Source organism: Onychomys torridus, unplaced genomic scaffold (genome assembly GCF_903995425.1).
Source record: "Onychomys torridus unplaced genomic scaffold, mOncTor1.1, whole genome shotgun sequence".
NCBI classification, from domain to species: Eukaryota; Metazoa; Chordata; class Mammalia; order Rodentia; family Cricetidae; genus Onychomys; species Onychomys torridus.
The window spans coordinates 117,764-132,558 of record NW_023413756.1 but is presented as its reverse complement, the minus strand read 5'-3'; the positions used below and the strand labels follow the sequence as shown (position 1 = coordinate 132,558).

General features: G+C 42.2%; 2 protein-coding genes across 2 annotated transcripts in view; one reads left to right on the top strand and one right to left on the bottom strand.

Annotated features, from left to right (window-relative positions):
* Btd (biotinidase) overlaps positions 1–3,164 on the bottom strand; it is a 34,419-nt gene extending 31,255 nt beyond the window's left edge. Inside the window, exon 1 of the mRNA XM_036176716.1 lies at positions 3,088–3,164. The gene's annotated coding sequence lies outside the window, so the exon portion shown is untranslated. The remainder of the gene's footprint in view (positions 1–3,087) is intronic.
* Positions 2,992–14,795, top strand: part of Hacl1 (2-hydroxyacyl-CoA lyase 1) — a 34,637-nt gene continuing 22,833 nt past the window's right edge. The window contains exons 1-5 of the mRNA XM_036176715.1: positions 2,992–3,434; positions 3,634–3,738; positions 8,678–8,718; positions 9,820–9,900; positions 11,384–11,456. Of these exons, the coding sequence (XP_036032608.1) occupies positions 3,345–3,434; positions 3,634–3,738; positions 8,678–8,718; positions 9,820–9,900; positions 11,384–11,456 (390 nt within the window). The 5' untranslated portion in view covers positions 2,992–3,344. The remainder of the gene's footprint in view (positions 3,435–3,633; positions 3,739–8,677; positions 8,719–9,819; positions 9,901–11,383; positions 11,457–14,795) is intronic.

Genomic DNA, 14,795 nt, shown 5'->3' with positions numbered 1-14,795 from the left:
CCCTGTTGGAGGTCACAGTGCAGATCCCAACCTCCCTGTGGCCCTAACTAGTTAGAAGTTCTGGTACCCCACGGTGAAGGAATACAGTTGCTTCTGCTCATCTAACTTTGGTGGCCTTGACCTTAATATTTGCCTGATTCCCAGACCCAGCAGGTGTAGTAGCGGCTTAGCAGGCAAGCACAAGGCCCTGGGTTCAGTCCCCATACCAGAAAAGAAGGCCTAGATTCAGTGTCCATTTTCTCCTATAGTCAGCAGTTTCTACAATGTCACTAACTTCCCAGTCAGCACTCATCGTCACCTTTAAACAGCCCAGAATCACACGAGGAACGAGTCTCCATAATGGAACTGTCCTCTCTGGGCACATCTATGAGGGACAAAGCAAGATGAACATTAATCAACGCAGGAGGGCCTAGCTCACAAGGCAGATGATACAGGGCTGTAAGAAAGGGCTAATTAAGCACCAGGTTGGGATAAGTCGAAGAGCGAGCCAGCAAGTAAGTTCCTCCGTGGTTCCTGCCTTGATTTCCTACCCTGACAATCTCCTCTCAAAGATAGACTGTGACACCTTTTCCTCCCTGAATGTGCTTTTGGTCTCGGTGTTTCACAACAACATGAAGTTAGAATAACAAATAAGCCGGTGGTGGCACACGCCTTTGATCCCAGCACTCGGGAGGCAGAGCCAGGTGGATCTCTGTGAGTTCGAGGCCAGCCTGGTCTACAGAGTGAGTTCCAGGACAGCCAGGGCTGCACAGAGAAACCCTGTCAGGAAATAAAAATAAAAATAAAAAAAATAAAATAAATAACTAAGTAAATAAAAAAAAAGAATAACAAATAACACTAATTTGCTTTGTTTGATAACCAAGCACTACATTTTGGTAAGGCATGGTCTGTTTTTCACAGGTTCAGCACAAAGATTTCCAGTGTTCTTATGAACTGAGAGCTAAACCCACAGTCTGGGGTCAAGAAATTACTGCCTTCAGAAGCTGCTCTCTCCTGAAAGTTAGTTTTCTCTACACATAATATTACACCTCTTTTTTTAATCATTTATTTTTGAGTCAGGGTCACTCTGTACTCAGGATGGCTTTAGCTTGTGATCCTCCTGCGTTAGCCTCCTGAGTACAGGTATTATAGGCATGCCTCACCACACCCTGCTTCCAACTCTTATTAAACCTAGCTAATATCTTCGCCCACTTGGAAGAAAGTTATCAAGCCTCTCCTCATAACCTCAACTCTAGATCCCTAGAATAACCACTATTTAGAGTCTGATGGTTGGATCTGCCCTTTGGAAAGCTTGCTGCCAACACTGCCTTTTCTTTTTTATTATTATTTCATGTGCGTGGGTGTTTTGCCTTCATGCATGTCTGTGCATTATGTTAGTGCCTGGTGTCCTCAAAGGCCAGAAGAGGGCATCGGTTTCCCTGGAACTGAAATTACAGATGGTTGTGAGATACCATGTGGGTGCTGGAAATCAAACTCAGGTCATCTGGAGGAGCAGCCACTGCTTTTAACTACTGACCATCTCTCCAACCCCCAGCCTTCTGCTTTTGTTTGTTTGTTTGTCTTTTGAGAAAGTTAAAATTATAGTTCAGTGGTAGAGTGTTTGCCTGATACCCAGAACTTCCTAGTTTCAATCTCTAGCACTTTTTAAAAAAGACTTATTCTTCCTGTAATAAGTGAATTTAAAAACAATGCCAAATTTCTTTCCATCTTTTCCTTCCTTCTCTTTTTCTCCTCTCTCCCCTCTCTCTCTCCTCTCCCCTCTCTCTCTTCTCTCTCTCTAGTCTCCTCTCTCTCCCCTGTCTCTCTCTCCTCTCTCCCTCCTCTCTCTCTCTCTCCTTCCTGTCTCCTCTTTTCTCCTCTCTCCACCCTCTGTCTCTCTCTCCCCATCTCTCTCTCCATCTCTCTGTGTCTGTCTCTGTCTCTCTTTACGGAGACAGTCTCTCTACACAGCTGTGGATGTCCAGGAACACACTAGGTAGACTAGATTGCCTCCAATTCATAGATCCACCTGTCTCCACTTCCAAGTGCTGGAATTTAAAGGGACATGCCACTACTTCTGGCCAAATATGATTAATGTGTGCAAAGTCTGCACAGTGTGCGTTGTATAAATCACAGATCCTGGGGTCCTTATGTTGCAGTTGAATGGAACAGTAGAGCTTTTGGCCTTGCAGTCAAGATTACAACACTTCTGCTGAATTACTACAGGCAAGGGAAGCATGGAATGCTGTGCCCTGAACTGCAAGGTGAAGACAAGAACCAGCTCAATGATTTTTCTCTTTGCTAAATGGCAAAATAAGGCCTGTTGAATTCTGATCCTTTAAAAAAAAAAACAAAAAAAAAAAAAAAAAACCTTCTTAATCTGAATTATAGTGGTTTGTTCCAATCAGAGTTCAGTTTGCACTTCATATAGAGTTCTGGAAGTGATTGTTTTGAGAAGGGAATCCACGTAAGGTGCTGTAAATTGACTATTGTCTATACAGCATGTGCAGCCAGTCTTGAGCAGGCTTAGCCTTGAACCCTTAATTATAAAGCAACCAACATTATTACTTTCATAAAAGCTAAGAAATCATACATTCATTTATTAACTTATAGCTCTAACAGACCTTAGTGACACTCAGCTGGAACAAAAATGAATAAATTAAAAAACCAGGCGGCGGCAGCTGCGGTGTGAGGAATGCTTTGGACAAGTTTATCTCTTGGCAAACAAGCTTGGTGTCATATCTGATAAAAAAGAAGACCTTTGTTCGCAGACTTAAGTAACGTGCACATTCTGTAGAGTGCAAAACCACAAAGTCATGAAACCAGAGGGCACCGAAGCATGGCAACACGACCCATAGGACGTTTTCTTCAACTTTAGACTCTCCAGGCTGCCCGGCTCCCAGCAGCCTTAGCGCGGCCCGCCGCCACCAGCTAGAAAGCCGGGCGGGGGCGGGGACGGGAGCCGCGGCCACGCCCCTCCCACAAGGTCTCCCTCCGCTTTCACGTCGAGGTGCGCACGTGCTACCCGCCTACGCCGGACTGAGCCGCGACGCTGCCTTAGTGGAGACCGAAACCATGGCGAGCCAGCTCAGAGGTTGGGTTTCTTACCCGCTCGGCACAGGCCGCGGTCTCCGGTTCGTCTGGCCTCTGCTGATGGCGGAACCGGGGAAAGACTGAGAATGGGCGTGCTTACATTATCGCCTCCCCCGAGTCCCGCCCCTTCTCCCCTTCACTAAATCGGTTGGCTGCCCTCCTGTCGGTCAGAAGCTGGTGTCACCAACAGCGTGCGGCCGACTCTGAAGCTTGTTTGGCTAGTGAGGCTGCGGGCCACGAGAGTGCCTTGAAGTAACTTTAGGAAGTGGAAGATGCCAGAAAGTAACGCGGCAGAGGGTAGCAACAGAAGCGAGGAGCAGGTGTCTGGTGCTAAAGTCATCGCCCAGGCCCTGAAAACGCAAGTACGACGGGTCCCTAGGGGTGACAGGCTCTACGGAAGCAGGCAGGGGACTACGCGTTGTCATGGAGACGCAGGGCAAGGACGTAGAGGCGGGGGTCGTGTTGGTCCTTCCCACTTTGGACCTCCCGGGAGGACGAGAAGACTAGGTCACCTGGTGACCGGCGTTTATTCCCGTTTCTCCCCATTCCCCCACCCCCCAGAATGTGGAGTACATGTTTGGCGTCGTGGGCATCCCCGTGACCGAAATCGCCCTTGCTGCACAGGAAATGGGCATCAGGTACATCGGGATGAGGAATGAGCAAGCGGTGAGTGTGCACACAGCGGAATGGCAGCGCGCTGCACAGAGTCCCGTCGCTTCTAAAGCATTGCACGTACCACTGTCCCTACTTGGCATGAAAGTGAGATGTAGAGAGATTAAGTCAAACTTGCCCAACGTGAGTCATTTGGTAGTGTCATCTGAACTCAGATATTCCGAGTTTGGGTCTGTGCTCATTTTGTTCTACTGTGGTGTGTTCTGCCATGTCCAAACGTCAGAATTGGAAGGATGGTCTTACTCCACTATTAGTTTGTAAGTTCTAGCAGAGAAGCTATGTTGTGTCATCACTGCATATGTGTATTGTCAGTATCTGGTGTGGTTCCTGTACGTGGCAGGTGCTCTCTTGAAGCCCAGGACTCATGCTGCATAATAGGTGTGGGGGTGAAAGACATTAGAGATGGAAAGGCAAAGTAGACATTTTGTGAACCCACTTGCGGTATTTCCTCTGGCAGCCCAGTCTTACCCTCTCTCAGCAATACTGGCCTGAAATACCAAGAACCTGGTGCAGATGGAGTGGTTCAATGGTGCTTGCTACCAAGCCTGATAACCTGAGTTCAGTCTCCAGGACCTACCGAAAGAAGGAAGGAGATTCACGTTGTACGTACACACACACACACACACACACACACACACACACACACACACACACGATCAAGAATTGGGGCTAGAGAGATAGCTCAGCAGTTAACAGCACTTGTTGCTTTTTCAGAGATCAGGGTTTGCTTTCTGGCACCCACAACCATCTATATCTCCAGTTCCAGAGTATCTAATGGTTTCTTTTGGCCTTCATGGACGGACACACACACACACACACACACACACACACACACACACGATCAAGAATTGGGGCTAGAGAGATAGCTCAGCAGTTAACAGCACTTGTTGCTTTTTCAGAGATCAGGGTTTGCTTTCTGGCACCCACAACCATCTATATCTCCAGTTCCAGAGTATCTAATGGTTTCTTTTGGCCTTCATGGACACACACACACACACACACACACACACACACACACTCACACACTAAATCTTTAAAAAAGTAGGACTTTTTTTTTTTTTTTTTTTTTTTTTTTTTTTGGTTTTTGGTTTTTTGAGACAGGGTTTCTCTATGTAGCTTTGCGCCTTTCCTGGGACTCATTTAGTAGCCCAGGCTGGCCTTGAACTCACAGAAATCCACCTGGCTCTGCCTCCCGAGTGCCAGACTATTTTGTAATATACCAGCCCAGCTGAGGCAGAATCACATTTGCCATGTCCACTGCTGCCCTTTGACCTATGCTCCTGCCCCTTCTTGCCACCCTTTCTCTGCCATCAAACGTGAGCTCCAGTGCAGCAGAAGTTTGGTTCATTTTTCATATCCCCAAGGATTGGTTTGATTGAGGCTTTTGTGTAATAGAGATGCTTACTACATTATTTACTAATTGAAAGATGTTTAACCTTGTGGATAAATAGGGAGTGGCTTTAACTTGAAAACTGGTAGGTATGTAGGTATTGAATTTGTGTTGCTTACACTTTTACTTCCCCCTCCCCCTTTTACAGTGCTGGGAATTGAACCTAGGACCTTGTGCATGCAAAACTAGCACCCTGCCAGAGAGCTGTACACTTACCTTTCAGTTTTCTGAACCACTGTCTATCCTTTTACCTGCAGGGAAAGGATGGCTGATGTTAACGTTTGACTGTTTTTCTGGAGGCAGTGTGTTGGCCACTGCTTTCTTTCTATGCATTAGACATGTGCTGAGTGTGTACTAGAAGTTTGGTGTGTGTTGCATAAGCAATGAGACAGAGGGATATAAAGAAGAAATCAGGTTTACTTTTAAACTCCAAGTTGATCAGTTGGAGAAAGTGAGGCTAGACACAGAAAAGGCAGTCCAGAATACTGGTCCTCACAGAAACGCATGTAAGAGACAGTAGTAGCACAGAGGATATGCCTATTCCTCTGATAGGACAGGGAAGATTGCTCACTGGGAAGGTTGGTCATGGAGGTAATGTTTGTTCATGCTGTGCCGATACAGCTTAAAGGCATGGCAAGCCGTGAGAGTGGATGCGTAGGCCAAAGGAAGCTTATGGAAAACCTGCGGCTCACAACTGTAACCTACTCAAGTGAAACAGAACATCTCTAGTTTGGAGCCAACCCGGTCAACTGAGACCTGGAGGGCTTGAGTTATCTTTCAGTGGTAGAGTGCTTGCCTAACATGCCTGGTGCTCTGCATTTCGCTAGTACAATAACAATAGAATTAAATAAACACACAAAGTCTTCTGAGAGAGCATCCCACAGAAGATAAGGCCAGAGCTGTCTTGAAGGAGTAGCATTACCTATTAGTAAGGGAAAGAAAGCTAGCGCTTTTGGAGGTGACTGCTAGGTTAGGGGCTCAGGTGACTACAAATGATAATGCTGCTGACTGAGGTTGAGAATAGAAAGGGAAGAGATAATTTAGAAGGGAAGATGGTAGCTTTAATGATAGAGTTGTTGAAAGGCAAAGTGCAAGCAGGCTCAGGCCTCAAGAGCATGTTTGTGATACAGAGAAAGGTATACCTGGGGACTGCTTGTTATCAGTCATCAGCTCCTTAGAGCAGTTGAGGAACTTGTCAAAATCACACAGTAGAGTGGAGTGGAACTGGAGCAGAATCAGAACACTTTGACTCCAGACTTTGCTGTCTTAAGAACTATGTGTACTACCCAGTGGTGGTGATGCACACATGTGATCCCAGTACTCGGGAGGCAGAGAGAGGCAGATATCTGTGAGTTTGAGGCTAGCCTGGTCTAGAGAGTTCCAGGAGAGCCAGGGCTACACAGAGAAACCATGTCTCAAAAAACCAAAAGAAAAAAGAAGATAATACTATAATGTCCTAGACAGAGAGTAATTTTAAAATGCACTTAGTGCTTTTCCTGGGCATCTTGTATTTGATTTAACTTATTGTTTCCTATCTTCCTTATATGCTGGATAAAGTACAGTTCAGTGAAAAGTGGCCAGACATGGTGACTTCCAGTTGTATCCCAGAGCTCACAGGCTTGCAAAGATTCCTTGTATTCAAGGTCATCCTGGGCTACAGAGTGAGATCTTGTCCCAGAACAAAACAGACAAAAACTCATGTTGGCCATAAAGAAAATTTCAACAGATTGCTTGCTAATAATTGAAAACACAGTAAATAATGTATAACCTAACCATGTGGAAGCAAACTCAGTAGCAGATGGATAACTCAAAATCACATTTAAAATGAAGCAACACAGGCTGGAGAGATGGCTCAGTGGTTAAGAGACTGACTGCTCTTCCAGAGGACCTGGGTTTAATTCCCAGCACCCAAATGCAGCTTATAACTGTCTGTAACTCCAGTGCCAGGGATCTGATACTTTCACACCAATGCACATAAAATAGAGTTAAATAAATTTAAAAGCCAGGTGGTGGTGGTGGCGGCGGCACCACGTTAATCCCAGCACTCTGGAGGCAGAGCCAGGTGGATCTCTGTGAGTTCGAGGACAGCCAGGGCTACCAAGTGAGTTCCAGGAAAGGCACAAAGCTACACAGAGAAACCCTGTCTCAAAAAACAAACAAACAAAACAACAATAACAACAAAAAAATTTAAAAAAAAAAGAAGCAACAACTCACTGGCCCATATACCTATATAAAAACTTCAAGCCAAACTGATTAGGATAAAGGAGAAAGCACAGATTACCAGTATGAGCAATGGAAATGCAGACTTCACTACAGACCCTATTTTGCAAATAGATTGAAGAAATCACAATGGAAAATATGTTTAATCAATGATAATGAAAAGATAAATATCAAATATAATTCATAATATATAGCTAAAATATTTTTAGATAAAATAGTTGAAGTGAATCTGTTAGTAAAGATTTAAAACCAATGCTGTCAGCTTATTTTTTAAGGCACCAGGTGTTAGAATTTAGACATTACCTGGCCTGCCCCTTGGGGACCTGGCAGGATGTACTTGCTAACATTCAGGCAAATACCTAGACAGCCCAGCTCCTACAGTAGTCTCTGCACATGCGCTGCATGGATGAGTAGTCTGTACACATGTGCTAAACCCCCTTATTAAAGGCAACCCCCTTCCTCCCTGTTCCCACGGGGTTGGGTCTGCATCTTTTCTCTCCCCCAATTCCCATCTCCTTTTCTCTTTTCTTCTTCCTCTTCTCACCTCAGCTCTCTTCTCTCCCTTTCCCCCAATAAAAACTGTCCCCGGAGTACAGTCTGCATGGTGTATCTCTCCTCGGCTCCCACCAGCCTTCACTTCTGCGCGCCATTTTTAAAATACAACATTTTAGGAAAGGGAATTCAAACTCAAGGGAAGAAGTTAAATAATTACTGCATAAGCAGAAATTAGGGAAGTAGAAATCAATAAAGAAAAACTAAAAACTTAAAAATCCCAGGACTTGGAAGGCTAATCACCATGGGCTACATAACATTCAAGGCTAGCCAGAGGTAATGAGACCAGGCTCTGAACAAGTCAACTAACTCATTGTAAGTGGAGTGACAGACATAAATAAATGATCACTGTGAAGAAAGGACATTCCTGTTGATACTTAAGGAGTTGTAAGATGGTAATACTAATGAAACTTATTTTGAAAAACTAAAATTTAAATACCTACCTAAGCCATTCCATGAAATTTACGGTTATCACATCTCATAAAAAATGTTCCAATTTTTCTTTTTCTTTACTATGTAAATTCTCATCTAGTTTTGTTTTTGAGACTGTTTATCTGTGTAGCATCTGCCCTGGACTAGCTCTGTAGACCAGGCTGGCCTCGAACTCACAGAGATCTACCTGCCTCTGCCTCCTAAGTGCTACCATGACCAGCTCAAATTCTCATCTTTTTTTTTTTTTTTTTAATTCTCATCTTTTAATAACGGATTTTCTCGTATTTATCCCAAAGAGTCCTGTATGTTTCATTCAGTCCTGCTGTCCTTTCTTTGTAGGCTTGTTATGCTGCCTCTGCTGTTGGATACCTAACGGGCAGGTAAACTAAAGTCTGCTTCATTTGAATACATTGGAAGTTTGGGATAGAAATACATATGCTGACTGAAGGCCTAGTTGGCTTGAGAAGATTGTAGAAGATAATATTAGTAAGATGTAAGAGCACTGACTTCCTAAGGCCACTTTGTATAAAAGGCTTGCTTCCAAAATGAGCTTGCTAGAGCATATCCGTGCTTGCTTGTGTAAGCTAATTGCTCACCCCTCACTTTTCACTAAAAATTAATGCTTTTTAAAAAAATAACCATTTTTGAAAACGTAGAAAATATTTAAGGAAGAAAAACTAAAAGTACTGTAATTCCACAGTCGTTAAGGTTTTTTGATATAGTTTACTTTTTTTCTACATTCACATATTTTAGGTGGAGTTTGGACCTCTGATAAAATTTGTACCATCCTTTTTTGGCATTAATATATAAGCATTAGTAAGATTTTTTAATTTGTGAAAGTGAAGTTAGTGATTAAATTCTGGAATTTGAGCCTGAGGAAAACCAGGCCCTCTGAAACAGCCTCTGGACCAGGTGCTGCCTTGTGTACATGTAAACAATGGCTTAATCTTTTTGTTGACCCTGGAAAACATTGAAATTACAGATGTTGGTGCCTCAATTGATTCTGGAATGATGCTTATTTTAACAAACTAAAAGTTTCGTTTGAAGTTTTTATTTTGAACACTTTAGAATTATCCTGTCTAGTATTGTAGCGTTATTGATGTACAGCTATTTACATTTAATTAAAAATGAGTAATGTGCTAAGTAGAACTCCTCATTTGTAAGTGTTCAGTAACTGTGGGGTCCATGTCATGTCAAACTCCACAGGGAATATGACTGCTACTGTAGAATGTTCTAGGGATGGTACTGTTCTAGAAATTTAGAACTGTGTTAGTGTTAAGTCTGAAAGAGTCTTAAATTCGAAATATAAAGTGGAGCTGGGCAGTGGTGGCGCATGCCTCTGACCACCAAGGTTTCCATGGAAACTCTAACATGCTACAAATTGGTAGTTGGCATGATCCAGGCTGAGGTGGAGGGCATCTACACCTCTTTTTCAGCTGTTCGGATTGATCCGATGTTGATAAACTCTGCTTTACTTCTAGGCCAGGAGTATGCCTTGTCGTCTCTGGCCCGGGTCTCATCCACGCCTTGGGTGGCATGGCAAATGCAAACATGAACTGTTGGTAATGAAATCTTTCTTGATGAAAACATTTTTAAATGTGTCTTTGCAGAATTTGCCGAGTAGGACTGATCTAGGGTGGAAAGATTTAAGGAAAGCAAAAATCCACCCTGCAACCCTTAGAATCAGAGTAGAAGGTCCTTAACTGGGAAGTGGGCTAGAGATCGGGAAGGTGGGGTCAAAGGGTACAAAGCCTGAGGTTCAGTGTGCGGCATGAGGATGAGGGTTAATAATGTTGTACTGGATGTTGGAGGTTTGCCAGAAGAGCAGATTGGGATACTTTTATGACCCAAAATAGTAACTGTGATGTGATGAAGGTTAGTTTGCTTGACTATAGCATCAGTTTACATTGGACATAAATCCTATGTTGTAGCCTTTAAATATATGCAATGTGAGGAAGAAAATATTAAGTCCATTACTAAGAAAAAAAATGAACATTTTAGAGTTTCATCCTATGCATGTATATATTGATGTTTGTGTACGTGAGCATGTATGTAGTTCTAAATAAAGACTACTTTTAAAATTTGTTAATTATTGAGCCTAGGCCCTCACTATGTTATGTAGGCCAGGCTAGTCTGGAATAACAATAATAATAATATAGTAATAATAATATTATTATTTGGTTTCTTGAGACAGTTTTTTCTGTGTATCCTGGCTGCCCTGGAACTTTCTCTGTAGACCAGGTTAGCCTAGAGATCTGCCTGCATTTGTCTCCCAAGTGCTGGAATTAGAATTACCATGTCTGGCAAGTCTGGAATTCTTTATTATTATTATTATCATTATCATTATTATTATTATCTCATATATTGTATCCCAACCACAGTTTCCCCTCCCTCCTCCCCTCTCAGCTCTTTTTTCCTGACTTCCTTCCTTATCTTCCTCTTCCTTATCTACCTTAGGGTTTGATTTTTTAAAAACTGAAAGTTTGGGGGCTGGAGAGATGGCTCAGAGGTTAAGAGCAATGTCTGCTCTTCTAGATCTGGTGCCCTCTTCTGGCATGTAGGTGTAAGTGCAGGTAGAACACTGTATACATAATAAATAAAGAAAATCTTAAAAAAAAAAAACAAAAAAACCTTTAAGTTTGATGTATTTTTTTTAACCTTGAGAAATAAAAATTGAGAACTATCGCTCATTTTGCCATTTCCAAATAGGTTTACTTAGGAAAACATAAAGTCTTCTCTCCATCTCAGGAATAGTAAAGGCATACATAGAATTGATTCTGTCACCACACCTGGAAGCCTACCTAACATTAGTGTCTAGAAGGGTGAAACTGATTTAAGAAAAGCATTTACTATATGTTCTCTGTCCTTGTGATTCTGGGGATGTATCTCTCACTTCAGATTTCATCTTAAATCTTTTTAACCTCCATGTTTTCAAGGAAGATGTAGTTTTCTTTATTCTGTCTTAGTCGCAATTATTTGTTGTGCATTGCTGAATGGTTTATATAGTCTCATTTGTAACTATCTTTTTAAAAATTACTATTTCAGGCCCTTGATTGTGATTGGTGGTTCTCCTGAAAGAAATCAAGAAACAATGGGAGCCTTCCAGGAGTTTCCTCAGGTATCCAGCCCTACCATCTGAGCAATGTTTAAATACCACTAAAGTAAAAACACTTAGCTGGGGTTTCTGTTGCTATGAAGAAACACTGTGACCAGAATCAGCTAGGGATAAAAGAGTTTATTTCATCGTCCAGGAAGTCAGGTGGGGACTGATGCAGAGGCCATGGAGGACACTGCAAGTCAGTAAGACTTGCTCCTCATGGTTTATGCAGCCTGCTTTCCTGTACAACTTGGGACCACCTGTAGGCTGGGCCCACCCACATCCATCGTTAATCAAGATAGTGTCCTATAGACTTGCCTACAGGCCATCATATGGAGGTATTTTCTCAGTTAAGATTCTTCCAAATTACTTAGTTCTTGACAAGTTGACAAAAAACTAACTATCACAAACACAATTTATAAAATCTGTAAAATAACAAAACAAAACAAAACTAAAAATCTGAATGGCAGGCAAGGTGGTTCAGTGGGTAAAGGCACTCATCACCAAGCCTAAGATTAGTGTTCTATGCCCAGAGCACACGTGATAGGAGGAGAGGGACTGATTCCCACAAGTTGTTCTCTGACCTCCAGTGTGCCATGGCATTTATGCCTGTACACATACAACATACATTAAATAAATGTAACAAAACATTTTCATATATAAAATAAAAACTATAGAAAGGGGAAATGACAAGTGTGTGAGGCAGACAGATCTCTAGTTCAAGGCCAGTCTGGTCTACAGAGCGAGTTCCAGGACAGCCAGGGCTACACAGAGAAACTCTGTCTTAAAAAAGCAAATCAAATCAAAGCAAAACAAACAAAAAGATGTAAGAATAAAAATGGCTTTGGGGTACAATCCTCAGACTCTGCAGAAATAGTTAAAATAAAAAAAATTTTCTCAAAATTATTAGACTTGGTATACATTTATTTTTATTTTAGGAGAAAAGAAAGTATTTCAAAAGCTGAAAAAATAAATTTGTTAGCAAAATGTTACAGGTTCAAAAATAATTTACAAAGGGCTGAAGAGATGACTCAGTACTGAAGAGCACGTGTACTGGCAGAGGACTGGGTTCCCAGCACCCCCATAGTGACTCAGCTGTCCATAACTCCAGTCCCAGGGATCTGTCCTCTTCTGACCTCCACAGGCATTATGCACATACATGGTGCACATAGATATGTGCAGGCAAAACATTCATACACACAGAATTAAGTAAATCAATCTAAGGAAAAATAGTGACAGAATGCAAACAGCTGAGAGTGAATGGTTGGCACGTAACATGAATGCATTGGAACTATACATGCTAGGCAGATCCTCTACCACTGAGCCATACCTGAAGTGTCGTACAGAGTTTTATATCATAAACTAATGTAAAATACTACACTTTGGTATATGTTAATGGAAAAATTGTGTCCTTATACTCTTGAAATACAAAGTTTTATTGGTTAATTGTAATAGTAACAATAGTATTCAAATGATGCTAATATATCCAGAAAAGTAGAATTGTTAAGTATTTGAAAGGAATTTAGGTATAGAGTTGGGTATGGTGGCACACACCAATATTCCCAACAGTTAAGGGACTGAGGCAGGAAGATCATGAATTTAAGACTATCTTAGGCTAGCAAGACCCCATCTCAGAACAAAACAAAAAGATAAAGAAAATTTAGGGCAGGTAATATAGCACAGTGGGTGAGGGTTCTTGCCATCAAGGCTGGCAACCTGAGTTGAGCTCTCAGAGAGCACATGGTAGGAGACTCAACTCCCACAAGTTGTCAATCACCTCCACACTCCACGTGCACAGTGTCTCAGTTAGGGTTTCTTTTTTTTTTTTTTTTTTTTGGTTTTTCGAGACAAGGTTTCTCTGTGTAACTTTGGAGGCTGTCCTGGACTAGCTCTGTAGACCAGGCTGGCCTCGAACTCATAGAGATCCACCTGCCTCTGCCTCCTGAGTGCTGGGATTACAGGCGTGCACCCAGCTAGTTAGGGTTTCTATGGCTGTGAAGAGACACCATGACCATGCCAACTCTTATAAAGGAAAACAGTTAATTGGGGCTGGTTTACAGGTTCAGAGGTTTAGTCCATTATCATCATGGCGGGAAGCATGGCAGTAGTACACAGGCAGACAGGGTGCTGGAGAAGGAGCTGAGAGTTCTCTATCTGGATCTACAGACAGTAGGAAGAGAGAGTGACACTGGCTTCGCTTGAACATTTGAAACCTCAAAGCTACTCCCAGTGACACACTTCCTCCAACAAGGCCACACCTCCTAATAAATAGTGCCAGTCCCTATGAGCCCATGGGGGCCATTTTCATTCAGACCACCACAAAAAGAGAGGAAATAAATACGTGCAATTTTTTCTTGGTTTTTCGAGACAGGATTTCTCTGTAGTTTTGATACCTGTCCTGGATCTTGCTCTGTAGACCAGGCTGGCCTCGAACTCACAGAGACCCGCCCAGTGTAATTTTTTTTTTTTTTTAAGAAAATTTGAAGTTAGCACAAAAATTGTATTGATATGAAGCAGGGAACAGAGCATTAATGTCTACTATTAAAAGTATATTTTCCTAAAAGTAATGTTCATTAGATTAAATTAAAAACTAAAACAGTTTGATTTAAAATTCAAATATCTTTTTTTATTGGAAGTTCTTAAAATTGAAGGACAGGGGACTGAAGAAATGGCTCAGGGGTTAAGAGCACTGGCTGCCCTTCCAGAGGTCCTGAGTTCAATTCCCAGCAACCACATGCTGGCTCACAACCATCTGTAATGACATCAGGTGCCCTCATCTGGCCTGCAAAGATACTTGCAGGCAGAACACTGTATATGTAATAAATAAATCTTTAAAAAATAAATAAATGAGAGGTTGGTGTTTAAAAACAAACAAACAAAACTGAAGGACATAAACATAAGAATTTGAAAACCAAAGGATCATCTTGGCCCTGTCAAGCCTGTGTGACTGAAGCTGTCATCTTTTCCATAGTTTTCAGACTGAAAAGTATCAAGAGAAAGTTTCTCCATGTTTCTCAGAGGACATTAGACAGTGTAGAGGCATCTTCTCCCAACTCCCATGTTCCCACAGCACAGCAACAAACACATGAAAGGAGAAGCAGCAGAAATGGAAGGCAGGTAAACTAAGGAAGAAGAATAGGTGACTTGACATATTCCCAGTGGGGCGCTTGCTTTAACGGGCCTGGCCGCCTTCCCTTCCGTTTAGGCTCTCCCAGCAGCTTATAAGAATGCCTGTGTTGTGGTGCATGGTGTTTATTATTTTCATTTTTGCCAACCCAAGAAAGGAAAATAATGTGTTGTTTTGTTTCCAGAATCATCCTGAGGAAGGACTTTGATTGTGATTTGAATATTTTTTGAGAT